This window comes from Vidua chalybeata, chromosome 3 (genome assembly GCF_026979565.1).
Source record: "Vidua chalybeata isolate OUT-0048 chromosome 3, bVidCha1 merged haplotype, whole genome shotgun sequence".
NCBI classification, from domain to species: domain Eukaryota; kingdom Metazoa; phylum Chordata; class Aves; order Passeriformes; family Viduidae; genus Vidua; species Vidua chalybeata.
This window is the reverse complement of record NC_071532.1, coordinates 19,378,148-19,397,492: the sequence shown is the minus strand read 5'-3', so window position 1 is coordinate 19,397,492 and position 19,345 is coordinate 19,378,148. Positions and strand designations below refer to the sequence as shown.

At 39.8% G+C, this 19,345-nt stretch overlaps 1 protein-coding gene across 1 annotated transcript in view; it reads right to left on the bottom strand.

Annotated features, from left to right (window-relative positions):
- Positions 1–19,345, bottom strand: part of DAAM2 (dishevelled associated activator of morphogenesis 2) — a 170,579-nt gene that overhangs the window by 82,025 nt on the left and 69,209 nt on the right. The window contains exon 3 of the mRNA XM_053938696.1: positions 10,320–10,409. Within this exon, the coding sequence (XP_053794671.1) occupies positions 10,320–10,409 (90 nt within the window). The remainder of the gene's footprint in view (positions 1–10,319; positions 10,410–19,345) is intronic.

Genomic DNA, 19,345 nt, shown 5'->3' with positions numbered 1-19,345 from the left:
CATACTGTCCTCAGAGACACACAGAACTACCAAGGACACACCTACCTAGAGCCAGCAGATACATTTAGGACAAGTTCCTTCTAGAAGCACAAAAGAGAATTTTTTAATACCAAGTTCTGAAAGGTTTATCTTCACTGTTCATAACATGTCCACTGTCTGTTTTTCCAGCAACACTGATTGCTTTAGTTTGTTTTTGCTCTGGGCCCTTTTTTAAGAAAGATGACAATAAGATGGCCAGGGCAGCCAATGTATTTTTCATTTTTCTCCATCATTTAACCCTTCACTATTGAAGAAAAAAAAAAAAAAAAAAAAAAAAGGTTAGGAGTTGTTGGATAGAACAAAGGAAATAAAAACAGTCTGAAGCCCACAGCTCTTAGGCTGATAGCCCAGTATTTTATGTATCACTCAGTTGCTTTTTCGCCACCCTATCCATAAACTCAGGTAAAACTGTTTCTCCCAGCCTTTATTTCCTTCACTTAGTACATCTCCAAAGTGTTTGGGGTACCAAGTACCTTTCAACAGATGACTGAATTATCACGGAAGACAGCGTGACTTTCACCTCAATTAAGGCGCATAGATGAAACTGTCACATCTGACTGCGATGAAAACTAAACAACTCCCCAGAAAGTAGAAGGCAATTAATTCCTTTCTTTCTCTTCATGGCTGTCACTGTAGTCCCACAATAACTCTTTACTCTGTCCATTTCTAAACTTCTCACTAAAAAGATAGGAATTCAGCAACTCTTCCTGCTCAGCATTCACTAGCTTCTTTAAGGCTCAGTGAATATTCAGTGAAATTCAGAGTGATCTCTGCCAAATTTGGTTCTCAAACACCACAGAAACATGTTTGTTATTTACACATTCTTTGCTCTTGCATATCCACCAAAGACTAATCTGAATGGTGAGAACGGCATTGTACAGAGTATGTGCTGTTATTATTATTATATGCCATCAGCAATCATACTTGGATTGTGAAGAATCAGAACTTGTGCAAGAGGACAGACAAGGACAGAACATAATCCAGTGGTATCAGCATTTACATGCACTTCCCATGCAGCAGGACTGGACTGCTCGCCATTATTTTTGTTCTTAAGTACATCGAATTACACCATGTTAATAGGATGACAGCTGGATAAATGTTTTTTCTTTTTCCTTTTTTTTTTTTTTCATGCTAGGGTCAAATCCGCTTCCACTGAGTCCTCCCAAAACTCCCACAGAAGGTAAGCCAAATGCAAACCACAGCATTAGGCATGATGATGACAATTTTACTAACTCGGGACTATTTTGGGCCTGATTTTTGATTACGGTTGAGTTTTAACTTCAACAGAAGAACTACTAACTCACCTGAAAAACACATACCTGCAAGATGGACACACAAATTCTGCATACTAAGAATATCTATAGCAAATACTGTGGCAAGTTTATGACATTTATGTCTTCAGCAGTCTGAACTAAGGAGGTAAGAAGGCATTTTTTAAGGACCAACTAAACTTTTTTTGTTGGAGAAGGAGAGGAGAGGGAGGAAGGAGCTAAAAATATTCCATGCTTTTCCCATGGGGGGCAGGGAAGAAAATACTTTTTAATTATACATAAATAAATATGTAATTTCAAGACCCTGACCCAAGGTACCCTCTTACACTAGGATAAATAAATGAGTCTGCAACTGTTGGCATTGCAACGTGGAAAACATAAACCAAATAAAGCAGACAACTTGGAAAAATTGATCTCCTCTTACCTCCGCTACAATGTGGTCTTTCAGGTATCACAATTCCAAGCCATAATAATGGTATATCGTCTGAATTGTGCATGCATTTTTGCCTTCTTGACTCTAAACTTACACTTTAAACTGTTACAAGAATGACTTCAAGGAAAATAAAGTTAAGAGGAGTCTCTAACATCATTAAGCCTACTATAGTCTTTTTTCAAGTACACACTTTGAGGTCTTTACTACAGAAGCAAAAATAACAAGTAAAAAAATGAAGAAACAATTACAGGAGGTCCAAGAGAAACCATAAAAAACAGGCAATGATTCTTTTAAAGTATGCTGACCTGCTTAAAAAATAATCGGGCAACATCAACAAATTTATATTATAATTATGTGAGATAAAATTTTTAAATTCATTATATGGAACTATAATAGAATGAGACGGTGTCTTACATGAATTCCCCAGTTTTATTTTTCCAGTGAGAACACAGTCTCTTCATTAAATGATGTAGGAGGAGATGTATATAATTTTAGGCTTTACTTTACATTGTGCTAGCGGTGCTGCCCAAATTTAGGAGCTAGTGCTTCAGCCTATGACACACATTAACAGGTACCATCAATCAAACAGCTCTTTCACACTGGAAAGGCCCAAGTACACCACTAATCAGGAAATGTGTGGTTTTGCTGCATTAGGGACACTCTTGCAGCATTTTATTGTTTTAAGTCCTGTACTTGTCACAGGCCAGAGTTTCTGAATTCGATTCTCTTAAGCCTACTTGCATTTATAGCAAAGTAATTTTTGAAGTCTTGTGCCTGTCTTCCATACCTAGACTAAAGATACTGAAATGACCCAATGTCAGCATCAAGCTAACAAATCATTCCAAACATCTGAGCATGAAGTCATTCTGCTAACAGAAAAAGGAACAGATGCTGGTGGGAAAAAAGGAAGTTAACTCCACAATTGCTGGCATTTTCCAAACATCAAACTGAAGGAATGCCGTGGTTTGCAAAGGGCAACATTCTCCCACTGTGACTTCCCAGCATTATGAAATTTCCAGTGAGCCCTAGGCAAACTGAAAGTAAGTCTATTTTCAGGGAATTAATCTGAGAGATTCTACATTTCAGACTGTTTCACCAGCAGCCTTCTAAGCTAAGGAAGTCACGCAGTCTTCCCAGACAGAAGGAAACCATGGATCCCAGGCACTGGGAAGGAACCAAACAGCATCTGCTAATGCCTGTTTCAAGGAGTTGGTCTCACAGCAGTAATACAGGACAGTATGTAGGAGGTTGCATGAAGCATTATTGATGTTTCCTTTCTTTAAAGGGCCATACAGCTGCTTTCCTAGTTTGATTTATGAACAGCTTAGAGAATGACAAATCAATTTAGGATGGAAGGGGCCTTCAGAAGAAGGGACCCACTCATAGCTGATGTCAAAGTTAGATCAGGTTGTTCAGGTCATTATCAAGGTTTGAATATTGAGTTACATTAAAATGTTGACTGAAGCTGAACTTCAGCCACAAACTTCCAAAGAATTGGTAGGAAGAGAAACAATTTTCTGATGTACCAAAGACTTCAGATAAAGTATAATTCTTCATATCCATTGTGGCTTTGCTGGCCTTTGCCCTGTGGCCATGAGAGACCCTCATGGATTAGTCATCAATAGTGCTAACTGTGGGATTGCTTACACTAAGCACTCCAAATCCCACGCAGCTTCTTCAGCCTCCTACTGCCCACCAACTGCTATTGCGGTTAAGCTATCACACGTGCTGTGAGGGTTACCCTGTGTTTTCCAGACTTCCCAGGGAACAGAGAGTAAAAGTACCCACCCCCACATCCACTCATACTCCCCTTCAATACTTCCTGCAGTGCTGAAAGAAAATCTCTCATGTAGTCACATCCAAGACTCATCAAACTGTGAGTCCTTACAAATGGCTTCTCAAATACTGCAGCAAACCATCTCGTGTGTTCACGTCTGCTGCTCCCAGATACCACATATGGAACAACAACTCTAAAGAAAGGAACTTATAAGGGACACATTAAATGCTCCTTAAAGCTATAAATCCATTACCAAAACAGTTTAATATTCCAAATCAATAACAGACTCTAAGAGTATTTCAAAGAGGAAAAAATAATGCAAGAAGATAGAATTGAAAAAAATACAACTTCAAACCACCCACTTCATTTATTATGGGACAACCACGTGCTTGGCAGTCTTCATACAGAAAGGATGAACCCCAAAGGGCTTTTGTAGCTCAAAACAGACAATACAAAACCAAAAGCCCACACTCAGACAACACAATAGTGTGATCTTCATCTGGCATATTATATCACTAAATGAGACCAGATGAAGATCCATTTTCTCTCTTCTTTAGGGAAAATGTATCATCTCCTGAATAGCTCAGAACTGGCTGAATGGCTGATTCCAGAGGGATCTAGTGGCCCAGGGTCTAGTTAGAGGCCTTTCACTAGTGATGTCCCCCAAGGCTCAATACTGGGCCCAGTATTGTTTCACATGTCCATCAATGACTTGGATGGAGGAGCAGATGCCTCCTTAGCAAGTTCACTGACAACACCAAGCTGGGAGGAATGGCTGATACCCCAGAGGGCTGTGCAGCCCTTCAGAAGGACCTTGACAGGCTGGAGAGATGGACAGAGGAGAACTGTATGAAATTCAATAAAAGTAAGGGCAGGGGCCTGCACCTCAGGAAGAATAATTCCACAGACCAGCACATGGCTAACAGCTGTCACTGACCTGCTGGAAAGCAGCTCTGTGGAGAAGGGCCTGGGAGTCCTGGTTGACAACAAGCCATCCATGAACCAGGTGTGTGTCCTGTGGCTCATGCCCTGCTGAGGCCACATCTGGAGTACTGTGTCCAGTTCTGCACACCTCAGTGCAAGCAAGACATGGAACTCCTGAGTGGGTCCAGTGGAGGGTAACAAAGATGATTAAGGGACTGGAACACCTCTCTTACCAGGAAAGGCTGAGGGAGCTGGGCCTCATCAGCCTGGAGAAGGAACAAAGGAGAGGGCATCTTATTAATGCCTATCAGTATCTGAAGGGAGGATGCCAAGAGGATGGAGCCAGGCTCTTTGTGGTGCTGAGCAATAGGACAGGAGGCAATGGGTAGAAATTGATGCATAGAAAGTTCCAGCTAAGTATGAGGCAGAACTTCTTTACTGTGTGGGTGACCAAGCACTGGAATAGGTCGTCCAGAGAGGTTGTGGAGTTTCCCTCAACAGAGATATTCAAGAATGGTCTAGATGCAATCTTTGCCATGTGCTCTAGAATGACCCTGCTTGCCACAGATGATCCCACTGGTGGTCCCTTACCCATTTTGTGATTCTGTGATCTCAGTATGTATCTCCTGCTTTAAAGCAGGGACCTGAAGAAGTGAACTCCTATCTAAATACATCAAGTGTAATGCAGTCTCCTGCTCTTAGAACCTCCATATGAAGCCTTAAATACAAAGACTATGCTTCACAGTGCAAAACCACAGATGCACAGCAGCCCTAGAACAAATAGCGAGTGCAGAAATTTTCACTCACTTCTGAAAGCTTTCCCTAAAGGCAAGGAGGACTCCAGATTTTATATTTGCATCCATCTTGTCCTTCACCCCTGCTAGGCTACGGTAATTATATAAAAAGCTGCAAAAGCAGTTTAGATCCCTCCAGCAGATTTCGAAGTATCTTACTCTATATCCAGCTGCACAATATCCAGCTATACTTTTTATGGTGACATATTGCTGACAATCCAAACCAAACACAGGAGTTTGTGAAAATGAGCTGCAAATGGTATAAAAAGTCAGCAGTAAAACTACTAAAGGTTGATGTCTCACTAAGGCTAGGATTCTCAGGAGTATTTCAAAGCCTATGAGGATGGCCCCTGATGTTAGGAAAAGATAATTGACTGCAAAGTGATGGTGCTTCTTTGGGAGAGGTGTAAATCTTTTTAGGAGGACATCTGGGGCACTCTGCACTTGGACTGCAGCCTCAGTGGTTCAGCACCGATCTGTGACCTCAGTCCAAAGGACTTGGACTCCTTAATGATTGTGTAATACACAAAAGTGCCTTCTACTCTGTCCTTCCTGCTCCTTACAGTGAGCTCACCCAAACCCAGAAACTTCACCACAAGAACATCGTAGAAGATAGATAAGTGCAGTAAAGAAAAAGAATGAACAGTGCTTGATCTGAAAATATATTCAGATATTTCAGCATGAGGGGAGAGGGATGCTGTATGCATCCATGGCATGTGTAAATAGTGCAAAGGTTTAAGACAATGACATGGCCAAAAATTTTCCTAACTACCTATTCCTTCCTTCAGGTGGAGAGTAATGTATTTATGCATAAATATAACAATGACAGTTCTTTGAAAGTATATAACAATTTCAATCAAAGACTTTTTGGAACAAAGAATTTTCTTGACTCCTACTTTCATATCCAGTTTATCAGTTTTTTTAGTGATTATGTAGATGAAAAATATCATTAATAGATTTTTTTTTTAAAAAATGCAGAGGATGGTGTCATGAAGGGTATTCTTTTATTTTCTGCATATTGGCTGTTTCAGACTATGGTTCGGGTAAATTTTCCTCTGAATTTTTATATTGTATTTTGCTATTGTGGAGAATCTCTTTCCCATAATAGAAAAAGTAGAATAAATTTACAGATGTATGCACTTTTTTACAGTATGTACTTTTTCTCAGATGCCATGAATGTCTACTTCCAGAAAGTTTCAGTGTGCTGCTTATTACCTCACTACTTGAGTCTAAATAGTCTCACTTGAGTAGATAAAGCACAATCAACTCAAAGCAACTATTTTAGGATACCACTAAAATCACAAGAGTACAAGATAACACTGAGATATTTTGGAGATCTCAACATATTAATAGAATTGAAGGATTGAGATTGGGTTTTTTTTTTTTTTTTTTTGTTTGATTGGAAAGAAGCTGTATGATACAGCTTGTCCAGTCTGACTCTACTTTGGAAAAAGATTTGCTACCATTTTTTTTCCCTCAAAGAAAGACAGAGGTGAAAAAAAACTAACTTGTTTAACTGTGTAAAATGTGTGTGCTTGCTACTAAAATCTGCTCAGCCAAAGTCATACAAATTAGTCTCTGGAGGCAGGAAAGGCCATAAAAAGAAAACAACTTGACTCGCTTTCCAATAGCAATAAGTCTAACAGCTTGTAAGGTTGTTCAGAAGGCAATGAGCTACGGCCTGCACAATGAAGCCTCATTCTTAGAAACACAGGCTGCATCCAAAGCAATGTGTGCTGAAGCAGTGCAATACCTGTATTTTTTACACATTTTGGGATCCCAATATGAGCTTGTTTATAGATGAGACAAATGAGCTAACAATTTTTTTCTTCCACATAATTATTTGATTGGTATTTAATGAGATTATGTATGTTAGTATCAGCTCCTGGTAAAACAGCAGTGAAGAACACTGTTTTTCTAAATTTTGACATTGGAAATTTGCAAATAAATACATTTGAGATCTTGGTCTAGTGCTTTATTTAATTCCTGCAAAACTTATATCTGGTAGGAAATCTAGAGAGGAGTTCTAGTAAGTCTATGTAAGTTTTATGCAAGTCTAAATTTCAGCTTATGGTGAGACATGAAGATTATTCTAAACAAAACCAGAATAAAATATGTGAACTTAGGGAGGATGTTATAATTTGTATTTTCCACATATGGCCTTACTTAACAATATCAGTGGAAGCTCCTTCTACATGTACATGTACTGATGGTTTGGGTAGAGGGTTAGGGTGCCATCAGTCGTGACTAGTCAATGATTCCTCTGATGCAAATCAAGCCAACTGCATTTCTCATTGTCCATCCTCTACTGATTAATGTCAAGGTAGTGAACAGCGGAGATTGAGAAGACATTAACATTTTCCAACAGGCCAGCCTTTATTCCTTGCAAATAGCTATTCCACAAATGAGAGCAAAGCACCCACTAGAGCTGCTAGCTGGAGCTACTCTTTTAGGTCAAATAATCAGTGACTTGTTTTTAATACTAACGGTCTCAAATATGAACCCAGAATAGCCAAAAGAGATCAAAGCAAGCATGGCTGTGTAATACTGTGTGAATGCTACTCTGTAGGTATCACTCACAATCATGAAATTTCGATTCAGGTTTCAGCCACCTTTGATTACTGTGGACTGTTTACTGGCAAGCTGTGCCCCTGGCATACAACTTTCAGTGCACAGACCTACCTGTCTTCCTCCATTTCTTCAGAAAGACTTGACATTAGGAACAGGTGGAATGAGTTTTTTAATACAATAGTGACTTTCTGCCACCACACTGGAATCAAGTACAATAGAAGATTACATCTAACATCGGACTGCCAAGATAAATGTGTGTCTACAACAACTACTAATCTTCATTTTTGCAAGTGATGTTTGTTTAAGGCAGCACAATAATCTCACCACTTTTAGAGCAAATAAGGAAGCTCTGACTTTCCATTACTTTTAGAGTAGAAAAGGCACCTGAAATTAACAATTGTGAACAGTTGCCTTAGTCTGCACTTCTTGACCTTCTAGTTTGTAGTGTTTCCACTTGCCGTATCTCAAAGTATAGGGCCCTGCTTGCCAAGAACCCAGCATCAGCAAGACAGAGTCCTCTGGGGGCTTGTCCTGGGTAGCTGGAAGTGTTCTGCCAACTAAGACATTGGCACCTTTGTGGCTAAAATTAGACCGAAAATTCTTCAGGGAAAAGGGGGTTTTGCTTTCAAGTGAAGCCTGGAACAGTCTTCTCTGTCACTGCAAAACAATAATGATAGGTGGATTGGGTAGTGGGCTAGAGAGAGGTATCATCACCAATCATCTGACTGCCTGTGAGGGAAACAATGACTAACACTGGACAGTTAAGGTTTCAAGTAATTGAAAGTATCTACAATGTAATGAATAGACATCTGGCAGTGGTATCCCATTCCAGTTAGCACATCATTTTGGATAGCTGGAGTTCAGCTAACTGAAGTTGCATTATAAATGCAGTATGAAGATTTTCCAGTATGCAGCTTCTTTAACTTTGCAAGTCTTTATAGCAGATCTACTGCTGTAGAACACAGGGGAAAACAAACAACCAAAAAACTCCAACAAAAACAAGGTCCCCAGTGTAATGAGTGAATCCAACTAACATATTAAATACATTAAAGCACAAATATTCCTGCCAAGGATGACTGGTCCAGGAGGTGAGATGTCTCTAAGACAGCTACAAATAGATCCTCTCCTACCAGAGCTGAAAAGCCCAGCAGAGCTGGCCAGCAAAAATGTAAAGCAGATATTAATCACAGCAGCCTGCACCTTCCCCCCAGCAGGAAAAAGGAATGGAGATAGCATTGAAGACAATGGCACCTAGACTGTTCCTGTGCTCTATTGCTAGCTCAGAGCCACCGTAATTAATTGATTTCTATTAATTAATTATAGAAATTATAATTAATTGCCTGTGTAAAGTTTAAAAAAACCCAATCAACCAAAAAAAAAAAAATCCTGAAGGCAAAACACTCTGATTGGACTAGTTTTCTTTAATTACATGGTAAGAAACCTCACTGCCCCCACTTGGAGACAAAAAGGCAGCAAACACAGCCCCCAGAAGGACCATGAGTAGGATTTAAATCTGCAGGTTCGGTATCAAAGTCCAAACCTCCTCTTCTACCTTCTGTTATGCAGACTTATGTTTAAAGACTGATGCTGTTATAGCATGACTTGCACACTTGGGAAATAAAATTAACCAAGAAACCCACCACACCTTTTTCCTCCTAACATGTATGGCTAATAATTACATTATTGGGGTTATCTTCGTTTCTGTTTCCTAGAGCAGCAAAACTTTTCCAATGCTGCAGAAACTCCTTGTTTAGAAGTTTCACAGCAATGACACAACTTATCCATTCACTTGGCCATAATTCTGCCAGTGATAACATATTAGTGTTATTGATCAGTCTCTGATTTATTGTCCCTTTACTGGTTTGTCAGAAATTTGAAGACCTTGAAGGGAGAAGTGTTACATGGAAAGTGATATGAGCAGGTGCTCCTCACTTTCCAGTGCACTGTGGAACATTTATTACAAACTCTGGAAGACCTTGAACTACCAAGTTTTAAGACATCACTGTTCACACATCATTGTTGTGTAATTTACAGATATTTGAAGACATTCTGAAAGACTTCAATACTTTTTCTATTTTAAGCAACCTACAAAAGTTTTTAAAAATTCCTTAATGCATTTCCATGATAGTTGCTCTTTCAGCTCAAAGACAAAACAAGCAAACCCAATTCTCTCCCACAAGCCCCAAACAAATGAGAAAAAAAAAACCCAAAAAAAAAAAAAAAAAAAAAAAAAAAAAAAACCAAAACAAAACAAAACAACAAAACCCAAACACATGAAGTATTCAAACTGGGACAGTGTACTATTTTAAGATGTTGAGACCCTCTTCAGAAATCACAAGTGCATATATATCAGAAAATTGTGCCATATCCATGCTGATAAAAATCCTTCCATCACTTATTCATGTTCTTGAGTAAACAGTAGATAAACACACAGTTCAAATCAAGATGCAGTTATGAATGTTCACACAGAATTTATCGGTGAGCTACTCCAATGAAGAAAACAGTAGTACCTTCTTTTTGCTGCAGTAAATCTGCCATTTCTTCTCTGGAGGGAGTGCAAACATAGCCTCTCTGTTCTTGTCTGTGAGATCCAATTCATCCTGGAGATTGAGAAAAAGAAAAACAGTGAAAAACCAGTCATCAGCTGCATTGGTAAGTTCTAATAGGTTGAGAGGTTTCTGGATCAGGCATGTTTGACTAGCCTTCAATCAAGAGAACTTAGTGGCTCCCAAACACTCCAAAGATTATTGGTTTCGTGATTATTTTCTTGCTACCTTGAGTTCTCCCTGTCAGAGCACAATCTATGAAGAGAGGCAGCCTGAACAACTTCCATGTCAAACTTCCATTACTAATGATCAGTGAAGGATGAGAAGGATCACATGAAAGGGATGAAGTGAAAAACTCAAAGCACTGGATTATGTGACACGGACATTCTTTATGACACTTAGAGAAAGGCTGAAAGTTTGATACATCTTTTTTTTTCCTGGCTGGTAATACCAAATTGTTCTTCTGTAGAGAAATTGAACTATTTTCTTTCTATCTTTCAAGCAAAGGCCATGAGCCAGTTGTCATGTCATCAGCAACCTACAGGCTGAAATGTTTTTCCAGATGTTTGTTCTCTAAACCACACAGTCCCCATCAAAGACACCCAGCATTTCAGACATAAAGGATAGAACTCCACAGTGCCACATGGGGTTGATCAGAGCAGCATATTTAGTCTCTGTTAAGAAAAGTGAGCTCAGTAGAACATACCCTCTTAGAGCTGAGCCAAGCTTACAATAGTAAAATGAAGGATAATACTGTGATCTGGAACTGAGTGCCAAATTCCACAGCTTTGGTTACTCCTCTGTAAAAGGTGAATAACAATAGGCTCTTTTCCAATGCATGTCTCTAAAACTATCAAACAAGAGATTGCTACTTCCTCTGTGTTAATTCAGTACTGACCAGAACAGAACTCCAATCAAAACTGCCAGTTTTAGGTGCTAATAAAGAGAATTAAACAAAAAAGAATGGTCTTCAGGGCAAGCAGACTGTATGAGCAGGGACAGATGAAGATGTCTAAATTAAGAGTTTTAGTAATATAAAAAAAAGCTTCCAGTAATATTTCAATGAATCAGTTTTGGCAGGCGTTTGAGTTTTTTCCCCCTATGTATTTGAAATATTTGGAGAAGGAAGTGTCCAGGGGTCCTATATCAAGATGACATTGTGGCACTAAAATGCTGCACACACAGATTCTGGCACCCACACTAACCTTGTCCAAGCAGAGACAATACCTCTTTAACTCAGCCCAACAATGGCTCATTTGGAAAGTGTTCAGGGCTGGGAAACTTGTGAAAACAGTGAGCAAAATTGCACACTGAGCCTGGTAGCGGCTGCTGACAGATTTAAAAGCCCACAGAGATTCAAGCTGCAAAAAGGTACAAAAGAAATGCAAACAGTAACAAGGCGAGGTCAGTGCCAGCAGTCCAAGGTAGAAGAAGCTGGAGGGTTATTTTAAACAAGAAAAAGTTTAAAGGAAAAAAAAAAAATAGCTGTGCAAAAAGAGTGCAAACCATGTGGAAATGTTTAGTGTGAGTTTCCAAACAAGGGGGCAGCCAAGCGAGGCAAGGAGTTTTATCCTTGCTATACACAATTAGAAAACTCAGGCCAGGATCACATTCTTGGGGGGAGAGGGAGAGTGAAACTACATGTAAGGCCTTAAGACAAGCAAAGGAATGCTGTTAGAGGTCAAGCATGTGGAAGGGAAAGGAGGGGCAGATAGGGAATCAGAAATGCCAGGTTTGGAAGAACCACCATAGAAGCCAGAATATACATGAGCTGTCTGGGCTTAGTTGAATTCTTAGAAAAAAATAATGATTGTTTTATTAATGAATGGTCTTTTTTTTTTTTTTTTTTTTTTCTTTTAACTACAGTGCAGCTAACTTGGCTTTTTTAATCCATAGTTCTTTTTCTGGAGTCTGCTGGCAGATCAGACAAGCAGCAGAAGCTCTGCACTAAACTAAATGAATATCACAATCAATACAGTTCAAGACAACCATTTCATCAAAAGAATGTACCTATTGACTAAAACCACCCTGAGGACAGGATTCTAACACTGCAGCTTCTAGACACTGCCCTGGATAGTGGCAGTATTCAGGGATATAAAGATAAATCTGCTTTCAAATGGACAGTATGAATACGCAACTTCTAGTCACATAATTTTGCATCATGACATGCTTTTCAGGACAAAGTCTAGAAAGTTAGTTTGAAAGGGTGAAAGATTCAGAGGGAAAATAGCGTATCCTGTATTATTGTGACTCAGGAGGGTAGAGGAAGTCAAAAGAACTTTAGAAGTCATCACATTAGCTCAGGTACCATAGTAAGAAGGAAATTGTTCAGGGTTTCCAGGCATAAGGGGATCACCAGAGGCAGACCCAAACACACCTGTCTGGAAAATAGCATTTTGAAAGTTAGTGTTTGTCTTTGTTAGGAAGTAAAATGCTGGGTTCTAACACCCAGGTCAGATGGGCAGGGAGCAAGTACGAATATTCAGCAGGGAAAGAAACATCTCCAGAACACAAAGCAGTAGTCAAGTGCCTCAACTCCCTTTCCTGAAGTTAGTGTTCAGCAAGGTGTGCTCCTTCACTGAGAAGAAGAAAGGAGTGGGAAGAACTGAAGAGGCCTGAATGTCCTCATCTACCTACACCATCAATCAACACCTGCCCTATAAAAAAACCCAAGAAATCTCTGCAAAATACAAGAAAGATGAGATCTTCTTCTAGAACTCTCCAAATCATTTTACCTCTCCCATTCTATAAAAGATGAACAAAAGATCACTGTGACTGCAGAGGAAAACCAGGGATCTAGCTAAGAAGACCCTGAATTAGGCAGGCTATTTTTCTATTCTGACTTGGGATCCTAACAGACTGCACATAAGGAAACTGGCTGCCTTGGAGGGAAGCAGGAGGAACAACAGAAAGAATAAATTTCAGGAGGGTAATTTGGTTAGTGAACAGGTCATTCTGACCCAATGACAGAAGCAGATCTGTCAGTATATAGAAATTCAGACTGTAGAGTTAGCTCAGTGATGGCAAGCGGCTATTGAAAAGAGAAAGGAATTGCCAAATTTGGCAGGAAAGGGGAAGAACGACAACCTGAATGCAGTCATCAAGACTGGGGCTGGAGCCAGACTAAGGAAGCCAATGTGATTGAATGCCCAAGGAGCAATTGTAAAGGGCAAGGAAAAAAGGATCGGTCAGAACAAAGCAGGGAAAACTCCCTGCTCCAGCACCTGTGCAAGTTTCCTAACAGAAAGATAGTAAGTCCCTTTCTACACCTTGGATGGGCAGCTTGGTTCCAGCAATTCACGCCAGCGTGACCCTGCTCAATGGAACTCAGCCTCCTGGCTCTTAAAAATGCTTGGACTTGCATGAAACAGAGATTAAAAGGGTCTTATTGCCGGGCTGGACTGAGGAAGATGTAAAGCATGCCCAGTTAATAGTGCCTACATTTCTCTCCTTAATTTATTTCCTATTTTATTTTATCTAGTGGTAGTTAATTCAGTTAATTTCACTTTCTTGCCGGCATTTTATTTTATCACTATCTTGCCGGAATTTCAATGATAAAACATTTAAAAAGAACTGGAAGTGGATTTGAGGTTCAAATACTTCCAGTCCAGTTCTCAGGCCAAAAGAGAAGATGGCCTCCATTCAAAATGGCTACAACCCAAGGAAATAAGAGACAGAGAGAAAGAAACAGAACAAGAAGGAGAAATGGATAGGAAACATAAATCCAGTATTTTGCAGGATTTAAAACCACATTATGTCCCTTGTTTTTGGGAACGTTCATCAGAGCATGAAGGCTGGATTTGATGCTGGGCAGCCACCAGCTCCGTAATGATACTCAAAGCTCCACAAAAGTATTTCTTACCTGGTCAGTTCTTTGTTTAGTGACACAAAATGAAATTAATAAAGAGAAAAAAATAAGATTTTGGTAATGTAGGAGAGTGGTTCACTTGGAGAGAGACCCACTGAAGGAGAACCCTTAACACCTACCAACATGCCTGCCTCTAAAGGAGAAAACTCAAGGCCATAAGTACACAGAGAACCACAGCTTCTGGTCTCCAACATCTCCTGATTTGAAGTCAGAATCATGGAGGCCAAGAGCCCCAAACTTGGTTCTCCAGGGATATTCGGACACTCATGGGAGGAGATCTCCTCAGTTTCACTTTCTCATTCTACTCGTCCCAGGACCATTGGCTGCTGGACTTATTGGTCACGGGGAGTTTCACACTGACTTAAGGTCAGACAGCTGCTTTATTTTGCAAAATACAAAAACCTGCAAATGGAAACAACCAACCTTTACAGGCTAGTGGGTTGTTTTGTTGTTGTTTATGTTTTGTTTTATCCTCATAAATGTTTAATGAGTCATGCATAGCATTTCCAGCATTATGAAATCCTCAGATGAATGCTCATATGATATATTTACTGCAGGCAATAACTTGATTAATATGGACGTAACAAATATTTTCCCAGAAGGAAGAGGACATTTTGCTTATTTTCTTATGTCCAGTTGGATAACTGTCTTATTTCATCAATTTCTTATAATTTTAGCTACAGAGAGCTGCATTACACTTTTAATTTTTTACCTGTAGGTCACAGTTTCTCTAACTTACAGGGCTCTTGGGAGAATGTCTACAAGCATCCTCCCTAGGCCTGTGTTTCACATTTAATTGCTATTTTTATGACAGAGATGTTCATGATATATAAAAGCATATTCTGATTTTTTAAACTTTATTTCTACCTAAAGACATATTCAGGCAACTGTTTAAGCATTATTTAAAAATTATATGTTTTTATGATCCTCAAATGGAATAGCTTTGACCTGAAATCAATCTTTATTTTACACCATAGAATCCAACACTAAGAAATAACACATAGGCAAACAGGCTTCAACACTTCCACTGTTCAGAGATGCCTATTTTGACTGTCTGATTACAACTCATTGCATTGATGGGTTCTATAACAGGTGATGTGCACTTAAGCAAAAGGACAGCCAGGTCTTGACATTAACAGGCTCCTTGGGAACCAGATGGCACAAACTGGCAAAGCCCTCCAGAAACTCTACTCCTCTTTGTTAAACTCAAAATGGAAACTTTAGAACTTCCAGAACAGATGAGGGCAGCAGTTATTTGACCTGTGAACAACACCAAAAGTTTCAGAAGGCTGTGTGAAACCCTGCAAGACACAAAGCCACAGAGATGGCTTTGAAGATGGTCAAACACTTTCCAACTCTCTACCTCAAACAGCCTGGCTGATTTTGTGTTACAGTTGAGTCATTGTATCTTTCCAGATGGTGATAACAATGCTATTTGCAATATTTTTTGTGCAGTTTGCTCCATCACACCAGCATTACCTTTAATGATTCTTTGTGAGTCATCCAATAAGGAAAACTGAGAATTTACATACTCTAGGACAGGCTTCATAATTTGAAGACTATTTATTTTAATTACTTGCCTGGAATGCTTAAAAATTTAGGTTCCAAGGGTACATTCATTTTCACATTATACCCACTGTATGAATTTTATTTTAATGCACTGCTCTTACCTTGCTTGCTGTTCATATTCCCACATTCCTTTCATTCCCACGTTCATATTCATATTCCTTTTTTTCTTTCTCTTGCACACACCTACCATTTCTTTTTCCCCTCACTAATTTTTTTCTCATTCCCACTGACCAATTTCACCTGTCAAGTACAAATGCACTCCCCCCTGTCCACCTCATCAATCATAGTCTCTTTACAGCACCAAATCCACCCAAGTTACAAAACCAATTATAATGCACTGCTGCCAGTATAAATTCCCTATCCAGTATGATACCTGTTACTTCAGGTTCCCCAAGGTCATTTATACAGATGTCTGTCACCATGTCCCCAGAAAGGCCACATTCCAGTTCCACCAATGCTCCCAAGTGCCTTAGCACAGCTGATGGCCTTATGCTCTGAACAAATTTGTTTAAATCTTGTACAAAGTAAACAATGACTATGACACACCATGGGATCCTATCCAGCATCCACCGGCAGGCCCCAGTGAAGGTTCATGTTCATGTGTAATTACTTCTGGGGGATTGTTGATGGTGGGTTAATCAATGCTGAAATGCAACTCAAGCAAAGAATGATATAAAAGGCACTGACATGCCTGGAACTTTAGAAGAAAGAGAAGCAGTGGAAAGAGATCAGGGGCAAAGTTGTCAGCAGCACACTACAAGCTTTTGGAATAGAGAATCCTATCCATCATAACTACTACTGCTGTAAAAAATGGACCGAGTAGGACCATGTTGCTAACACGTGACCAAAAACTACATTTTCACACTAACAACAGCCCCAGGAGCATTTTTATTTCTGTTCATGCTGCCTATGCCAGATTCCATTGGCAAATAACAAGCAGATTAGTCTGGTTCTTCACATTCAAGCTGTGCCCACCAAAAAGGGAGTAGCAGAAACGCTCTCATCATACGTCCAGAGGCAGCTGCCCAAAAAACTGCTTCAGAGATAAGTGCAGTGAATGAACAAAGTAACGAACCAAAACAATCTTACTCAGATCTCAGTCTCTTTGCAAAAAAACTTACAAATCCCTCAAATAGAAGAGATAAACCTTCCCTATTTAATCACTGTGTCTGCCTCCAGGGGACAGTATAGGCTTGTTCCCCTACAGTTTTCCTTCCACTGTTTTGTTCATTCCAGCTCTCCAGGCTGACATGTAAAAGGTAGTCTGCAGGAAGAATGTTCATTTCCAGTGCTGAGGAGGTCAATGAAGCATTCTGAAAGACTGCCTGTCTGAACTGTCAGTGAATGAGGTTCATTTGACTGCACAAACCACCTACACTCCAGTACAAACTAGAGCAATGAACAGCGCAAAAGTTTTGGATCAGTAAACAGCATTACCACCTACACGGCCAGCATATCTCCAGATGAAATACATTGGTCAAAACCTCCCACTGGGGTACCTGGCATATGTGCTAAGTTCACAGATAACCCATGAAGTAAAAAGCAAAATGAACCCCAAAACAAGCCAGTCCCTCCCCCTTCAAGCTCTTCTATCTCATCCTAACCCTTTGAATTAAAAGCAGCTTTTGTAAAGCACACAAGCAGCACATTGTGAGAGGCATGGCAGTAACATTTTGATCAGTTTTACAATTGGTAAGAATTAGGTTCATCATAGTAAAACATCACTGGGTTCCATGTATTTACATACATATAGTATGTGTATGTGCAGATATGCATGCCTCCCACACCTTACATACACAAGAACTATATACATAAGGCAACACGTAACATCGGCCCATACCCACAATGTTTTATCATTAGATTTGTGCATTAGGAAACCACTGTGCACACATGAATTGCTAACACAGCCTGTTGGCAGAGGAAGCAATGTTTACATTTCAGCTACTGCCACGGATCTGACTGTAAAGCAGAGAAGCAGACAAACAAAAGGCTGCAATTCCCATTACACTCTTCTTTCCTCCTTGCTTTTTCAAAAAGTTGCAGCTTTAAAACCCCTTCAATTCTAGGGGCCCAAATCCCTTGATTCTCAGTCATAACAGTACAAGACAGAAAGCACCTGATGTTTACATACTGAAAGATGTGTTTCTCCTCTACCCTGCCAACACAGAAGTTACTCATTCTTAAGGCTTAGCAGCAGCATAAGACTTTCATCCATCAAGGGCACTGCTTTTTGGTAGAGAAATTCTTCACACACAAAGTCAACTAACAGGTTTCCCTCTCACCCCAAATGTACCCCTCATTATACTGCTTGCTTTTTCCCTTCTTAATCACTGGTTAATTGCTTCCTTGTTTCCTGGAGAAGAGCTAAATCGTGTCCCTCTCCTAGTCCTCAAAGTTCTCTGTGACTTGATAGCACACAAGTACACATAACCAGCAAGGCCTATTGTGGCAATCCCCTCTCACAGGCCACTTGAAACACCATCTGCTCTTCATTTTTCTGTCCTTCACAGGCAAACCACATGCATGAGACAACAATCTGCTGGTCCAAACAGAAAGAGAAAGAATGAGGAAAACCAGTACCTTCAGTACTTCATGCAACAATACACACAGGTGTTTAGAGAGAGAAAAAAGATCAAGTCTCAGACACCCACTCTCATATGCAGGGCTATAATACAGACAGAGAAAGAGGGACATTCCATGGATATAGATGAGCATATGGGAACAATAAAACAGCCATCTATCATCACAGCTTTTTCTGTTAAGTTGGGCTGCATGTCCATGTCAGGGAACTTGAATGAGCCCAATGAGAGGGACAGGGATGAAAACTGAATAGTCAGGCTCATGTCTAATCTAAATCCCTGCTGCTGCAATTTAAGCCTATTACTTCCGGCCCTATCAAGGACTAATGTGGTGAGCAGATTTTTTTTCCTTCCTCTTGATAACAGTTTTTGAGGCTGTTAAAGACTGTTGTTATGTCCCTTCTCAGTCTCCTCTTTTGAGGCTAAACAAACCGATCTCTTTCAGTCTTTCTTTGAGGATATGTCCTCTGGATCTCTCACTCTTCTAATTGACTGCTGGTCTTTACCCAGTCAAAGCACATCTTTCTTGAATTGCACTGTTCAAAAGTGAGGACAGTGTTCCAGCTGAGACCTTACCAAAGCTAAGTGCAAAGCTTATTTCATGCATCTTCCAGACTGCCCTGCTGGCTATATACTCCACATATTCCATATAATCAATGACTTTTTTTTTTTTTTTAAACCCTCAAAACTTGCATGACTTATGTTCACTTATGCTCTACTATAATCCCTATTTTTTTTCTCTGAAAAACTGTCCCTGGCTGCTTTCTGTCCTGAATTACTAGACTTGCTATTAAAAGAACTTTTAACTGTCCACCTGGAATGCCATCATTTTTTTTCACACAATTTTCCCACCTTATTTTAAGCTTATCTTTTGACATATGCACAGTATGGATTTGTGCCCAGTGACACACTCTAGAGAGATGTACTGCTTACTGAGGGCTCATATTGGGGATATCACTGAGAGACTACCTCAT